The 16,281-nt window shown below is 41.6% G+C and overlaps 1 protein-coding gene across 1 annotated transcript; it reads left to right on the forward strand.

Annotated features, from left to right (window-relative positions):
• The first annotated feature begins 7 nt into the window (after positions 1–7).
• On the forward strand, positions 8–16,020 carry slc17a7a (solute carrier family 17 member 7a). Its single transcript, XM_018672743.2, has 13 exons — positions 8–190; positions 8,143–8,395; positions 8,661–8,779; positions 9,165–9,279; positions 9,373–9,460; positions 9,670–9,756; positions 9,932–10,074; positions 10,231–10,380; positions 11,230–11,362; positions 12,137–12,247; positions 12,606–12,733; positions 12,851–12,920; positions 13,007–16,020. Exons 1-13 carry the CDS (start codon positions 129–131, stop codon positions 13,300–13,302), a joined length of 1,755 nt encoding a protein of 584 aa, XP_018528259.1. The 5' UTR covers positions 8–128; the 3' UTR covers positions 13,303–16,020.
• The last annotated feature ends 261 nt before the right edge of the window (positions 16,021–16,281 follow it).

Here is a 16,281-nt window from a genome sequence, read left to right on the forward strand (position 1 = left end):
CGGGAAGGGAGGGATGAGAGAGAGAGAGCGAGAGAGAGAGGGAGGAGTGGAGGAGTGTGCGCTTTCAGGCAGGACAGGAGGGCGCGCGGGACATCAGCACACCGGGGCCGGGTCAAGGAGCTGCAAGGATGGAGATCCGACCAGACAGGTTTAAGGCGGTCGCGGGCAAAACTCTGGGGAAAATTCACAGGTAAACACACCTATTTCAAATTATTATCTCCCCCCCACACACACACACACCCTCTGACTTTTCCCCGTTTTCACGCGATTGTTGAGGGTAGTTTTGTTGCTCGGGACGCTGCAGTTCACGGTGCTGCGCGTTCCCGTCCTCTCTCTCCTCCAGCCAGGAGAGGAAAAGTTTCTTCTTTATTGATTTTAAAGGGGGGAAAGAGGCGGGTGTTGGATTTGAAGGAGCGAACATTATGCAGACGCTTCGCGCAGCGCACAGTGATGCGACTGGACCGACAGAAGTGGGTGTAAACGGTGCAAGTGATGGAGAAAATCTTTGACTCTCATTTCACGGAGAGTTTGTTTTTATTTGGTGTTTGGAGATCGTTCCGTGAAAGTGCAGTGAACTCATGCATGTAGTACCAGAGAGCTTTTTTTATTGGGGGGGGGGGGGGTGATGCTTTATTCTACACCTGTCCTCCAAAAATCTTGAATGATGCTGTTATTTCTGGAGCGCTTTTCATCTCATTTGTTTGTTTGTTTGTTTGTTCTTGTGAGATGTTGCCCAGCTCAGAGTGGATTGGGCATATTGGTGTTTCAGACTAGAAGAAAGTGTAGTTACATAATAATTCCGTGCGTTATTGGCACGACCTGGCTGAATGAGAGCGCTGACCAGATGGAGCCAAAGGCCTGATTCAACCGTTAAAATCCTTACATCTATCTATCTATCTATCTATCTATCTATCTATCTATCTATCTGTGTGTCTGTCTGTTCATATTAAAGTTTGACATAGAGGTAAATTAGTTCACCTTTGGTCATATTAATATAACACAGTGGTACAGTGTGCCCAATTTGACACGATTTTTGACACTGACATTTTTAATAACAATGCCAAATGTTGTAACATGTTGGTTAAAGAGACAAAGAAAGCAATTATTAATCATTATAGTAATATAGAGCTGAAATGATTAGTCAGCCAACAGAAACTTCATCAGCAACTGTTTCAATAATCGATTAATAAAAATATTTCACATTTATATATATTGAACATTACAAAGTTCTATTCAGTTCAGTTCCAGTTACACACATTAAAAGTACATATAGACAGAGAGAACTGAAATATACAGGATTTATAAGAGTGGCCGGTTCACAGCTGGCCAACAGTGTCAGACACCACAAAGGCACATATTATTTTAAAAAGCAGAAGTCAAAGAGTGGCATTTATCTGACTATACACCAAGTAAACTGGCCTTGTCTTGTACTATGACTTTCTGGAAGAAGAGCTGCTGTCTTTTGTCTTGTGTGATAGAAAATGTGGGTTGTAGACAAAACAAGCAATCTGAGCATGTAACATTGGACTGTCCCACAGGAAATTCTGATGGGCATTTGTTTTTTGTTGGTTTACCGAAATAATTGCTGCCCTATAGTAACCAAAGGGAATTTGTATCACTGGTGATGAAGAATGTACACAGATATTGAGTATATGTCTGTGCCAGTGTAATTTTAGATTTTACAGATCAACAAACATAACTGCAGTCTTTAATCATATAAATTTGATAAAGTGCTGGATATTTGTAACTAATTGCATATCAATACAGATGTTTCAACACAGACTGTGGTGTTCAGACAATAGTTCAGTAGAAAAAAAAAAGAAAGAGATTAAAGACACTGATAGAACCTCATGCAATAACCATTGCTTTAAGCTTTCGCTCTCTCAGGATTTGAGGTAGCAACCAAACGTATAAATCCCGTCCTGAAATAGCCTGTTTTTCAGTCCAGCTGTCGAGCCACGCAAATCCCTAAACTCTCCTCTCCCACTCACTCCATCCCAGCCCATGTCACTTCCTCCAGCCGCTCCCTTCTCCTCCCTCCTCCATCCATCCAGCCATCCATCCATCCATTGAGAAACCAGCACAGACAACTTATCACACCAGCCAATCGGAGTCTCCCAGATTAACAGACATGCAAATCTCGGGATTTTTCTCTCTTACTGGTCGTGAGCCATGCATGTGCACGGCCACAGCCGATGCTATGAGAGATGTGATGTATCGGATTGGATTCAGATTGGTTGTAGTGGGCGTTTCCCCAGCTTAGCTAGTGAACTCTAGCTTTATGTGGCCCTGCATCTGCATGTGTGTGTGTGTGTGTGTATAAATGTGTGTGTGTGTGTGAATTTTTGTGCAAAGAGCATCCCTGCACTGTGTGAACAGATGAGTGTTCCTGTGCGCAATCTCACCACCTCACAGACAAAACCGTGATCCCTCCTGATGAAAGCAGCCCGGAGTTCATCTATTATTTAAACATTTTCTCCATCAGAATGCATCTCCTGTTTCTATATTAAACTCCACTAGGTAAGCATAAACTTCAGCACTGTAAGGTCAAGTACACTCTACATCTCTCCTCTGACTATTCACTCTTTTAACATCTTTAAATGGACCCCCTGAATATTGTCTATTCATCTCCTCGTGCTGGGGGAACTAGCGCAACATGAAATATAATCAGATTCACGCTACAGCTGCCTGTAGAATTGTAAAGTTTCTAATAGCATCCCATTGACATTTTTCATCTCATAAAATGCCACATATATTTATTAAACACCTTGAAAATGAATCAGCTGTTTGTCTGAATCTGCAGGAATGTACGGAGAACACTACACACAAGGCAGTACAGAACATAACAGGCAATCCATTTTTAATAAATCTTGCTTGCATTGGAATGGTACATTTTAAGTTACATTACACAGTGTTCTGAAAGGTGGTCTATGTGAAATATTCAAATAATAATGTGATGAACCTACTGCAAACTGTAAGAACTGCAAACATGTTTGCGTATTCTAACACAGCACTCTTTAAAGTGCTCTAAATTTAAGGATTATTCTCAATTGTTGTATTATATATAACACCATGTTCTTGAAATTAATATTTAAGTAAACCCAGAGACAGAGCAGCTTTGTTCCTTGGCTCTACTTCTCTGTGTATGCGGTTAACTTACCTTAGTCACCATTACACAACGCACTGTAGGTGGTCTGATAGCCAGAGGTAAATATTGTTCATAACAAAAGAATGATGTGGAAAACATATTCAGTGTTGTGAGAAACAAAGCGTAGGAAAAATCAATGAAAACACATGAATATCTCACTTCAATCCAAGGACTGTGATGATTATAGTCACTGTGATTATGACAACGGCTGTGATAATGTTAAAGCTATTGGACTGGTTTGTTAAGCCCAAAGATGATGCCTGTGTTGACAGTCATTGTAGCTGAGGCAGAAAAATATAATTCAGTAAACACTGGGAGAGAGCAGGAGACTTACAGGAATTAAAAAGACAACAAAATCCAAAATCCTGTGTTTGAGACACCACTGTTTGTGCTCATTATGTTTAGTGTTGCTGTCAGTCTGTGCTAATGTGTCAGTGTGTGGGAGTGGCTTCATATAGTCAGGTTTATGGAAAGGTCTTCACAGATGATGAATCTATCAGAGCGAAGCAGTTTGGAAAGTCAGCTGCAGCCGCTCAGCATGCCTGGTTATTGGCAGCAATGCTGTTTGTGTCCATGATGTCAGCACAGCTCCAGCATTTAGTGTTCACACCGCCTCTGTGTGTTGTTGGGTCTGAGTTTAAAAACACTGTGTCACGCAACAGAAGTGGAAAGCAAAACACGCAGCAGGAGAAGAAGGATCTTAATATATCTTAATGTGAATCGTGATGCTCATGTCACAACTTCAGTTCATCATTTACTGTCTGGTAAAGGGTAGTGAGAAGCAGAGTGTATGTGTGTGTGTGTTTGTGTGTGAGTGCATATGCAGTCAACGCTCACACAGTGATTGAGTTGTACTATGTGAGTGTTTAGATAATAAGTCTATGAAGGTCACACATGTGAGTCTGTGTGTGTGTGTGTGTGTGTTTGAATGTCATGTGTGTGTCCACAGGAGAGAGAGAGAGAGAGAAAAAAAAGTGGTGTGACAGGATGGGGAGGAGGGTGTCTCCCTGGGTGACACAGTCCCACCGAGACCCAATCTGTTCACTTCAGGGAGAGCGAGAGGCTCGTGGAGTAAGGGGGAGACACCACTATCAAAATTACAAAGTAACTGCGGAAATTTGAGATAAAATATTTTATTTCATTTTAAAGCTACCACCCATACTTAGGGGTGATAGGGGGATAGGGTGAAATCATTTTTAGACATGAAGACTGAAGTGGGTGGGCTGACATGGGGATAGAAAAGCATGGTTTACATACAGCACAGTGGAGGATCAATCAGTACACACAAATAATGACCAGGACGTCTGGTGTTATATAATATTTTTACTGTCAACCTCCCTCGCTGTCTCTCTCTCTCTCTCTCTCTCTCTCTCTCTCTCTCTCTCTCTATCATCCTCTTATGAGAGGATTACACAGAACGCTCTGTGAATTGGTGAATTTAATATACAGAGTAACAAAACTCCCAGGTCACCAACCTACACGTGAGAGTCACAGCGATGTTTTATCATAGCCGATGTATTATTGTAGAATCACAAAAAACAGGCAAAGTTATGAAGATTTTCTCACAGCTTATTTACAAATGTGGAAAGCTATTTTGATTATTGTTTGGGCTCCAGGTAGATCACATCCACCTGTATGAATGCATTCAATACATTAAATTAAACAAGTTTTTAAATAATTTTTCTTATATTTGGGGTAGTACTGATGATATTCTAAAAAATGTTTTAACTGAATCTAAGAGTTCTAATTTTTTTTTTTTTTGACTGAATGATCGTCATTGTCAGGTTGACTCTGCACATTCCAGGTTTTATATTGAAGGTTGAACCTTGCTCCTTGTGCTGAGGTGAAAGGCACCGACATGAGCTCGGTTTGAGGTGTGAGTTAGCCTCCACTGAGCCTGTTACTATTGTAATTATGATATTTCAGGGAGCCTGAGGTCACGGGACTCCTGCCGGCTCGTGCTCTCTGGCTCATTAATTGTTGCCAGCTGAGACCAATCAGGTCCTCGCTACGCTAACAAGAGAAGCTACATCAGCTGAGTGGAGGCTCACAGTACTGTGGGTCTCACACTAAGGCAAATATCCAGGAACAACTCTTCCCTTCTTTTCTTTCTCAGGAGCATAGGAATTTTTACAAACCAGTGCAGTTAAGAAGGTGGCAGGTGGGCAGAGTATTGTACTTGTTAGTCAAGTGAAAGTGCCAATGAACTCCTTCACTACCACCTTAAAACACCATGATAGAAAAGAGGGAGACCCTCAGCTAGTCACCTATTTACTTACACACACTGGGGCGAGATTGCCCTTTAGAGGGAAGCATCTGTAATTAACAGCAATTTTTTTGCTGTGGGCTAGCCTCGTTAGCCGGTAGCATATGTGCAGGTGTCTGGCTGCAATCTGTCTTGAGGTTTAATGAGGATCCTCCCTCAACCTTCACTAACTCTGAGGTAGGATGCTGTGCTCCACTCAGGGGGGCGAGTCAGCACATTTGTTCGGAACAGAGAGGACAACGACGAGAGCTCGGCCAACTGATTCAACAGAAAACATGTCCTTTGAGTCACATCAGCTTTTTGATCCACTCATTGCTTGTAGAATTAGGTTTTTATTTAAACTCTCATCTCTCTGTTTCTTATGTTTAATTCACTGTGGCACTCATGCTAAAGCTCCTTCTGTAAAATATATATCACGTGCCTGCATGTGCTGTAACTGAAACAGTAATGAACAGAGGCCCTTTGGTCACGCCACTAAATCAGACTAACCAAATCAAAAGAGAAGACATCTTAGAAATCATTAGTTTGATTTGAAAATGATTCGACTAGAAGAGAAGCACGCTGAACCATGCCCACTGCTAGTCTGTCCTTCCATATTCATTTCCGGAAGTAAATCATTTTTGTAATCCTAATCTGAATGTTGTGGCAGATTAAGAGAGAGAGAGTGAGAGAGAGAGAGAGAGAGAGAGAGAGAGATGCAGCCTCTCTAATCTCTTACAAATTCCAAAACGTTGCTTTACAAAGTATTACTTCTCTGTTGTCCTTTGTGTCTTACTTAAAAAATAGAATACCTCATGTTGGGGCCAGGTTTAATTTGTAGGTCATTATAATGGCATATCTGGTTTTTGATTGTATGAATGTATACAGAGATTATACAGAAATGGGGAGGAGGTAGTGGAATCCATGCAGAGAAGCAGACAGACGAGCCAACAGATAGATAGATAGTGACAGTTTATGGTGTAAAAGCCAGAGTGAATTATTTATCTCATCCAAAAACACATCAATAATTAACCAGTGTCAGAGTCTGACTTGTCTTGTGTGTGAATAAGTTATCTTGGAGTTTCAGTGCGCTGAGAGCCTGAGAGATGAATTGTCTTGAATGTTTGCTTGAAAAACATCGAAGCATTCGCTGCTGTAAACACTTGTTTTTTTGGAGAATGTATTGAAGCTCAAATTTGAAAGTGCTACTCAAAGGCAACTGAGGCGAAACGTCTTCAAGAACCTCAAGCACGTCCAGTTGCTTTTGTTTAGCGAGAATGATTTAGTAATACGATGAACTGGATGACTCAGAGTCCTCACAGGTAAATTTGAAACACCCCCTTTTTAAAAATGCAACGATGCTCGTCACGTGGAGCAAATCCTTGTGGTGATTGTGCCGTTTTCTGTGCATAATTCTCCAGCTCACTGACTAACCGGATCAGCCCATTGGAAAGTGGACGGCTGACACACAAGCGTACTTAACTGTGAATTTACACATACTCAGAAACACACACACACACACACATCTTAAAATATATATGTATATATACTCTGAAAACTGAGGTACTATGTCTGATTTAATTGTAGAAACGTGTATCTGCAGCCAGCATTTAGTCTGCTGCATGTGTGTGTGTGTGTGTGTATTGTGGGGGGTGGGGGTGTTGAGAGAATGGTGGTTGTAATACACAGATGGCCGCTCTCCTGACTTCTCTGTTTGATTCCTGTGGAAAATAGTGACACTCGCCATTTGTCGAAAATGGTCCTGCACCAACTGAGTAACAGCCTAAAATAACAAAGGTTGATCTCTTCTAAGATAAATGACAAATAATGCAAATGATTTAAAGGAAAATACAGAAGGTCTTTGGCTGACAAAAAAAGAAAAATCAAAGTGTGTGTGATAGAGTAGATGTATTTTTAGGATATAACACTTCAAATATTGATTACACTCTCTTGATAAATTTTGCATTGCTGTTAAAATCTCATCTAGAAGACGTCAGACTCTAAGGCAAGAATTCCTGCTTTTTTTTTCTTACTTTCATGATCTGGTTTTTCATCCATCTGTGTGTTCACACACCATCTGACTGACCTCACAACCCTGTCCAGTTCAGTGGTATTATGTGGTTAGATGTGGGTCTCCAGAGAGCTCCTGTCTGCGGCTGTGTGTGAGAGAGCGGACATCTTGAACAGCACCAGTACGGCAGCAGGTCCCCGGCGTCCTGAAGAGGCGGACACCAGGAGGGGAGGGAGGGAGTGCGTGTCGTGGCTAACTCTGCTTCTCGGCCAGTGACAGCTGCCTCCACACACTGGGATGGCGCTGAGTCAGACACGACCCCAACGTGGTGTGTGCTGTCTCAGTGGAGGTGTTTGCATTTGTTTGTGTATCTGTGAGAGAGCGCTTATGACAAATAGGCAAGCACTGCAAAATCTTTGCAGTAAGAGATTCACACTCTTGCTTAAAGATGTTTGCCGACACCAGGCCAGCATGTTATCACACATCCAAAACTGTTCAAAGCATCAGGGGCATACCTGAAATGTTCCCCATACTCACAGGAAATCCCCTTTTGAGCCACTGCTTCCATGTTATGCAAGTTGTTGTCCCTAACTGAGGTGTGCATCAGAGGGTCACATCAGTGTTCTTTTTTTTTTTTTAATAGAGGAAATACATTTGAATATTTAAATCAGTAGGCATTTTCACTGAGCCATTGCAGGGTCTGTTACTGCAAACTCATGTCTCTATGTATCTGCTCAGGCTGATTGAAAAGCGGCAGCCCAATGGAGAAACCATTGAGTTATCAGCCGAGGGCCGTCCCGAGCTGGTGGAGGAGAAGGAGCTGCCGGTGGTGGACTGTACCTGCTTCGGTTTGCCCAGGCGGTACATCATCGCCATCCTGTCTGGCCTCGGATTCTGCATCTCTTTTGGCATCCGGTGCAACTTGGGGGTGGCCATCGTAAGCATGGTCAATGACCACACCGTCTACAAAGGCAACAAGGAAGTGCTTGTGGTAAGTGGCACGTCAGAAATCAAAGCTTTCACTCCCTTACTGGATCTGTCTGTCTGACATTTTTCTTCATGATTTACTTTATTTATGTTCAGGACATGATTAATACCATAGATTTATTTAATTATTTAATTTTGGAACTTAAATTATTTTTACCAGTAGATAGATAGTGTGAGAAATTATACAAGATGTTCATTCTGATGACTGTTTTGAATTGCATATATTTTCAATTTATTTGTTTAAGTCATGTATATGTTCCTTTCTCCAGGCTGCACAGTTCACCTGGGACCCTGAGACAGTGGGGATGATCCACGGCTCCTTCTTCTGGGGTTACATCGTCACACAGATCCCGGGTGGCTTTATATGTCAAAAATTTGCAGCCAACAGGTGAATGTCCTCAGATTTAGAATATCTTCTCCAATGTGGGCCCTTGTGAGTTATAGCCCGCTATAAACTGGTGGATTGGTTAACAGTACTGGGCAACTTATTGTGTCAGTTATGAATAAAAGAATAATTTCACTTTCTTCTAATAAAACTTTTTTGGCATCAATTCCCAAACATTAAGCAGTGCCAAACCCACACACAAAACTTCTCAAAAGCAGCTATGCCAATAGTTAATAATAATGAATTCGCCTCAAACAGCAGAGAAAGAACCAGCATCAGAAAACAACATGCAACTTCAATCCTACAGCAGAGCTTCATCTTTTGTGCTGCTGTTGTTACTTTTGCATATTTGACCTGAGGCGGCTTGTTTGTCTTTTCTGTGTTTAAGAGTGTTTGGCTTTGCCATAGTGGCCACCTCCACCCTCAACATGCTGATTCCATCTGCCGCCCGCTGCCATTACAGCTGCGTCATACTGGTCAGGATATGCCAGGGCCTTGTTGAGGTACAGCATGTTTCTGAGTGTGTTTGCAGGACTGCATGTTAGACCATTTCCACATTCGAGAGTGTTTCCCGAACTGTAACTTTTGCCCTTCAGGGTGTATCATATCCAGCCTGCCATGGGATCTGGGCCAAGTGGGCGCCTCCTCTGGAGAGAAGTCGATTAGCCACAACAGCCTTTTGCGGTAAAGTTGCAACACCCGACTCTGACATATTTCCCCAGAATATATCAATATCTGTGATATTTGCAAAAACACTGGAATCTTCACTAGAATTAAGGACAAGATGTGGATTTCCATGGCATGTTAGAATGAGACATATTAAGCAATTCAAGTGCAGTGCAAGGAAAAACTAAATGATCTGTTACTTTTCTTTATGTTTGATGCCTTCTTAGGATCCTATGCAGGAGCTGTGGTGGCCATGCCTTTAGCTGGGATACTGGTGCAATACACTGGGTGGCCTTCAGTATTCTACGTCTATGGTTAGTATCCTTATACTAAAATATATCTTGGTTTACTGCAGTGCTACGACTGTTCAGCCAAGTAATATAGTAATACATGCACCAGCACTTTCTCTATTTCTCTGTTGTTACTGTTACCTTTAACTCGGTCTCTCTCACTCTTTCTGTACCCTTGCTTTCTCTCTTCCTCTCCCAGGCAGCTTTGGGATATTCTGGTATTTATTCTGGATTCTAGTGTCGTATGAGAGCCCTGCAGCACATCCCACCATCACTCCAGAGGAGAGGAAGTACATCGAGGATGCAATTGGAGAATCTTCATCATTTCTCAATCCTCTCCAGGTATAGCACCATATGATGCTCATGTGTAGCCATTCAAACACACATAGTGCAGATGTACACATGCATATACACACCTACATAATCTGCTGACTCTCTAGTTGTTGATCAGTTAGTAGTCAGAGGATCCAAGTCATATCTTATTCCTTCTGGTGGCAGAAATTTAAAACCCCATGGAGACACTTCTTCACCTCCATGCCAGTCTACGCCATCATTGTGGCAAACTTCTGCAGGAGCTGGACCTTCTACCTGCTGCTCATCAGCCAGCCGGCCTACTTTGAAGAAGTCTTTGGCTTTGAGATCAGCAAGGTGAGATCACATCATCCATATGTAGCTATAAAGACTGTCTTTGCGGAAACTTTGATGTTTTTTTAGAAATGTGCTACTGTTCCACCAATGTGGATTCGCTCACCTGCTGTATCCTGTGCGGTTTTACTGCAGTGGTTAGGTGCTGAGGCCTTGCTCAAACGCAAGCTGATGTGAAAGGAAAATCCTGGTATCGTTTTACTCTCATGATTGTGTCTGTTTTGACTATGATTGGCTTTGTATTCACCAACTCAAGCATTTTAAATAATTTATGTCAAATTTAAGTTTACTTGGAAAACTTTAGGGGGCTTGCACTGCACCATTCTTGCTTCTTAGTTGTGTTTCCCAAAGTTCTACAAGCAGATGTTGGAAGTGCAAAGTTATTATGACCTATATCCAGAAAAGCCACAGTTTTCAGAATAAGACTCTGAGGGTCTCCTGCTTGACTGGTATATGTCAGCGTCTTCAGACGCCCAGACCACCAGGACACCTCAGAGTATTGATATTTTATTTTTATTTCCTCTCTTCTCATATCTCCTCTTCATCACATCATTATTTAGCTTAAGTCACCTAAGTTTGCTTCTGAGAGGCTTTAATCAGCATTAATGTTTCCTGTTTTTGACGATCAATGTGATATTATCAATACTTCCTTAAAAAAAAACTGTAGCTTTGATGTTGGGACAAATTTGAGCTGAAGTGATTTTTCAATCTTTTTTGACCTTCATCCTCCCACACTAGTAATGAAAACACTATTCTTATGTCTCTCTCTCCATCTCCGTCTGTTTCTCTCTCTCTCTTTCATGGTCACACACACACACACAAATGCTCCCTCTGCCCTTTTCTTTTTTTCAGGTGGGCATGGTGTCAGCTTTGCCCCATCTGGTGATGACAATCATCGTGCCCATCGGAGGCCAGTTGGCGGACTACCTGAGAAGCCACAACCTGATGTCCACCACCAACGTCAGGAAGATGATGAACTGTGGAGGTGAGAGTTGGAGGAGGGTGAGGAGGAAGGAGAACGATGGATGGAAGAAAAAAAAAACTCGTGACAGCGTATGAACAGGAGCAGAAACTGAATAACACGCTGAGCAACTCGAGCTTGCATAAGAACATCTCACATTTGTGACTATGACACAGTTAAAACTCAAATAGACTCCTGTTTGAGTTTGAGAGAAGCTGAATATTTTGAGATGCTATAGAAATAGAAAAGATTATTGACTGAAATTTTTTATTCCGCCTGGGTGTCAGAGAAAATTTCTTCCCAGTCTGAGTAAGAGTCCAGTCCACACAAAAAGATAAAATTATCCAAATCATAAAGTAAACTAGACATCTGTCTGGGGAAAATGTCTGAGATATCTGACCGCTGTTGTGCCGTAATGAATGCAGACCTATTCATATTCTGCTAAAAATATCTTTGTCATGCTATTTAAAGCACTGATTGAAGTGGAACAGAACTGATAGAGAGAGAAAGTGAGACAAAAAAAGAAAACTGTTCTTCCCTTGCTGCTATTTTCTCCTGAAATCTAAGGCACTAACACACAGTGTAGAAGCAGCTCTCCATTGAACTGCAGCAGCTGCCAGCACTAGAATCATATTGATATTTTTGCACAACTTAAATGTATCTATTTACAACTTAAACTATTTCATGTGCATAATCAAGTGTACAAATTCTAACACTGGAGTGTATATTTGTGGATAGTATTCCTCATTCCTCTCCTCTTGTGTTACTTTTTGTTGTGTGTATGTGGATGTGTTACAGGTTTTGGGATGGAGGCTACTCTCTTACTGGTGGTGGGATATTCTCACACAAAAGGTGTTGCCATTTCCTTCTTGGTCCTTGCTGTGGGTTTCAGTGGATTTGCCATCTCAGGTCAGAATCAGAATCACTGTATGCAGGAATCAAGAGATGTTAGAGACAAATAAGCTTAAAACCCTACTTTTAAGAAAGTCTGAAGGTCTGAGCGAGTTCAGTATAAATTATAAAATCAGCAGTTTGTGACAGAAATTATGTGAACAATAGGTTATTAGGAGCAGTTTGACATTTTGGGGAAATACCTGTGTTTTTTATGCCTCTTCTCTAATTGAGTTCCCTTTACTCTGTTGTTGTGTCTTACTTTTGTCAGCATGAAAATCTGTTTCAGTAATGCTGAAAAATAAAAAAAATAAAAAAGCTTAGGAAACATTGGAATATGACATTGTGCTTGTTTTTTTGTGTGTTTTTCCCTTAGGGTTTAATGTCAATCACTTGGATATTGCACCTCGATATGCCAGCATACTGATGGGCATATCAAATGGGGTGGGAACATTATCTGGAATGGTGTGTCCTCTCATAGTAGGAGCCATGACCAAACACAAGGTACATCCATCCACTTATGTCAACTTAACAATCCCAAGTGTAAAACTTCTGATATTTGTGCATGTATTTCAACAGAAAATTAGTCTAGGCAACGTCATTCTTGAACTTTTTTTTCAGACACGTGAAGAATGGCAGTACGTCTTCCTTATAGCTGCCCTCGTTCATTATGGAGGAGTGATTTTCTATGGTATGATGTGACCATGAATACAGTGTTTTGTAATGCAAGTGTAGAAGGTCTTGACACTAATCTTTTTTTTTTTTTTCTTTTAATAGGAATCTTTGCATCAGGAGAAAAGCAGGCGTGGGCAGACATAGAGGACACTAGCGAAGAGAAGTGTGGTATTATTGATGAAGATGAACTGGCCAATGAGACAGAAGAGCTCTACCGTGGGGGTGGGCAGTACGGGGCCATGAGCCAACAAGTGGTTGGTTCCAACGGAGGTGGGGCCGGGGGAGGAGGAGCCGGAGCTGGATGGGTGACGGACTGGGATAAATCTGAGGAGTATGTTCAACCACCTGGATACAACTCTTACATGTATGGAGGAGAAGTGGAGAAGGAGCTTACATAGAAGATCTACATTATACAAGTTTAAAAAAAAAAAAAAAAGATAAAGAAATGAGGAAGATTGTTTTTGGAAAGGGATTGTGAGAGAGTCACTGCAATACTGAATGGACCTCCTATGTGCTTTTGTACAATAGCCTATTTACAATCGCACATATCTAAAGTATGCATCTGATTCATTCCATTGTGTGTGTGTGTGTGTGTGTGTGTGTGCGTGTGCGAGCGTGTATGTGTGTGTGTGTGTAAGCATGTGCATGCAGGTGTTAGAGTCGTTAATGTACATAAACACATACAGTATTCATTTGCCAAAAAAAACAAAAAAAAAACAAACTGAACTCATCTCCCAGACTTCCTTCCTGCTCCTGAGCTCGTTGTGACTGGTCAGGAGATCTGTTTCCACGACATCACTGAGTAGATTGTGTGTATGCGTATGTGTGTGTGTGCGTGTGTTTGTGGTGGGCTTTTTGCCTGTACAGCAAGTCTCTCAAGCCACTGGCATTGTGTTGTATTTAAATTTTTATGTGTAAGCCACACATTTACTTTTTGTGCTCAGAAAGCACCTTTGGGGCCTCAGATTTAAGATGTAAAAATTTTTAGCTTACAACACCTTCAGTGTTAATACACAAGCTCATTCTGTATTTATTCAGTCTATAATACTCTCAGTGCTCTCAGATGTTATAGAAATCATACTGATCATATGAGTCATGTCAACACACAAGCTAAAAGCTAATGTGTTTTTATGAGTGAGGCCCCCTGTGGACAATCTTGTTAGTGATGTATCCAGTTAATTTAGCTTCACCGAAGCAACATTATGTTTCCAAGGCATGCATAATTAAAGTGTGCTTGTATGTGGTAGTCAACATGGGTTCATTCACGTGGTGAGACTCTGACATTTTAAACCCCTGGTGACTACTTCCAAACTTTTCAGCCAGAGAGGAAAAAGGTGCTTAGGTGTTGTGTATCGGTCTGTGTATGTGTTTGTAAAGCTGTGATGCTTTTGTTATAACAGGCTGCCCTTAATGTGTGCGTGCGCATTTGTGTGTGCAAAAGGCGCGTGCTTGAGTTTGTGCGCAAAAGCTGCATGTGGCGTCTCGCTGAAATCTCACCTGGGTCTGACCTAACTAGGTCATGTGAGATTCAGGTTCATGGGTCACAAAGCACATATCATGAGTAATCATCTGACACTTGTGACTTTCCATTTTGTGTGTATGGTCCCATTGGAGAGGTGGCCCAGGATGACAAGTAGAGTGTGATAGTCGCTTAACTGTTCCACTGCTTAACCAGCGCGGAACAGTAGTTATAATATTCCCGGGCACCACGGCGTGTGCTGCCTCTGTTTCTGCCTTTCTCTGTGTCTCTGTGGCTGCCTCTCCTTCCATTTCCCTCCCTGCGTTCAGCAGGACAATCTCTGTTTCCTCCCCTCTCAGTCTTTAATCTTTGTTGGTGCTGTTTCCATGTCTTCAGACGTCAGTCATGTTTGAGTTGGTGGGTCAGAGCTTTTCAGACTGTCTGTGTGTATGTGTGATAGTGAGTGTGTTGTTGTGTTGGGTACAGGTGCTGAAACATTGTGCGGTGAGCATGTTTTAATGAGCACAGCAGTGCAGTACCCCCCGTCATCCCTCTCTTCCCTTTACACACAAAGACACACAAAGACACACACACACACACACACACACACAGGGCGCTAATTTCATGCAAGCATAGTCAAGTGTACCAAGTGCGCAGAGGGACTGGTGGCACACTATTTGGTATTTATCTGGCTGTAGGAGTAAAGCACATCCATGGCGCGCATGGAAACAGGGTGGGATAATCAAAACTTTATTATCATACATTATCAGAGGGTGTGTTAAGGTTTGTTGACAATCGTGGCCAATCACATCAGCTCCTATCACATCCTTTCAAAGCAGCATCATCTCCATCTTAACGCACTGACTGCTGGGTGGCGGAGCGGAGAATCCAGAGGTGCTTCTCCTGAGAGGACACTAACATTCTCATACAGGAGGGAAACCACCTCATTGTGCAACATATGCAGAACAACTTTTTGCGCCAGCACATGCAGTAGATAGAGCCAACAGACTCAGACATGAAACATGGCGCGCACACAAACACACACACAAGCACGCTCCGCATTCTGCTTGTACTCACAGGTCATGCTGACACACAGTCATTTATTTTTGAATTTAAAGGTGTACTTGCAGACAGCTCTTTCTAGAAGAATCTATTTCTTTTTATTTTATACAGTGGGGTTCAAAGTTATTGGTCTCAGACTTTTGGACCTCACTTTAGAAGGTTCGTGATTTGAGTTTGTGAGAAAACGAAAAATACACTGCTGGAATGTTTAAAAATAAAAGACAAATGAGGGTTTGATGGTGAGATCTTTTGGTATGTTAATAAATTATTTTTAAAAAGTGACTAAGGCAAATTACCATTTTCTTTTGAAGTGAAATGTCTCAAAGACATGAATGATTATTCCTGTGAACAATTTAATTTGTAAGTGTTGTATCTGTGTATTTTTAATCAAGTTTCTTCTTTGTCTCAGTTTATGGCTGTTCCAGTGTTGTCCTCCCCCCCTCTTGATGAAATGTGTGGTTACCCGGTGGGAATCAGTGTAAAAATAAAAAAAGGAAATGATCATATTTAAACATGCGAAAATGTGGAAAATATTCTATGTATAAAAGATGTACATGTGAGATATCCTTGTGTATAATAAAATTTAAGCAATTGATGATGATGTCACTATTTCAGCACAATCATGTCATCAGCGTTTATCACCAAAACACCACGATGACGCATTAAATTAGTGTTGAATTTAGTTTTTACATCATGAGCACAATGTCAGTTCTCTGTCTCTCGCTCTCTTTTTCTCTCAGGACAGATGGATGAAGGATTATCTCTGTGATTTTAGGCAAAGATTAGATAGGAAAGCAGATGCACTCGGTGGGAGAGTGCGCGAGAAACATGGACGTCACAGACAAGGGAAGTGAGG

The sequence above is a fragment of the Lates calcarifer genome, linkage group LG11 (assembly GCF_001640805.2).
Source record: "Lates calcarifer isolate ASB-BC8 linkage group LG11, TLL_Latcal_v3, whole genome shotgun sequence".
In the NCBI taxonomy this organism is placed as follows: Eukaryota; Metazoa; Chordata; class Actinopteri; family Centropomidae; genus Lates; species Lates calcarifer.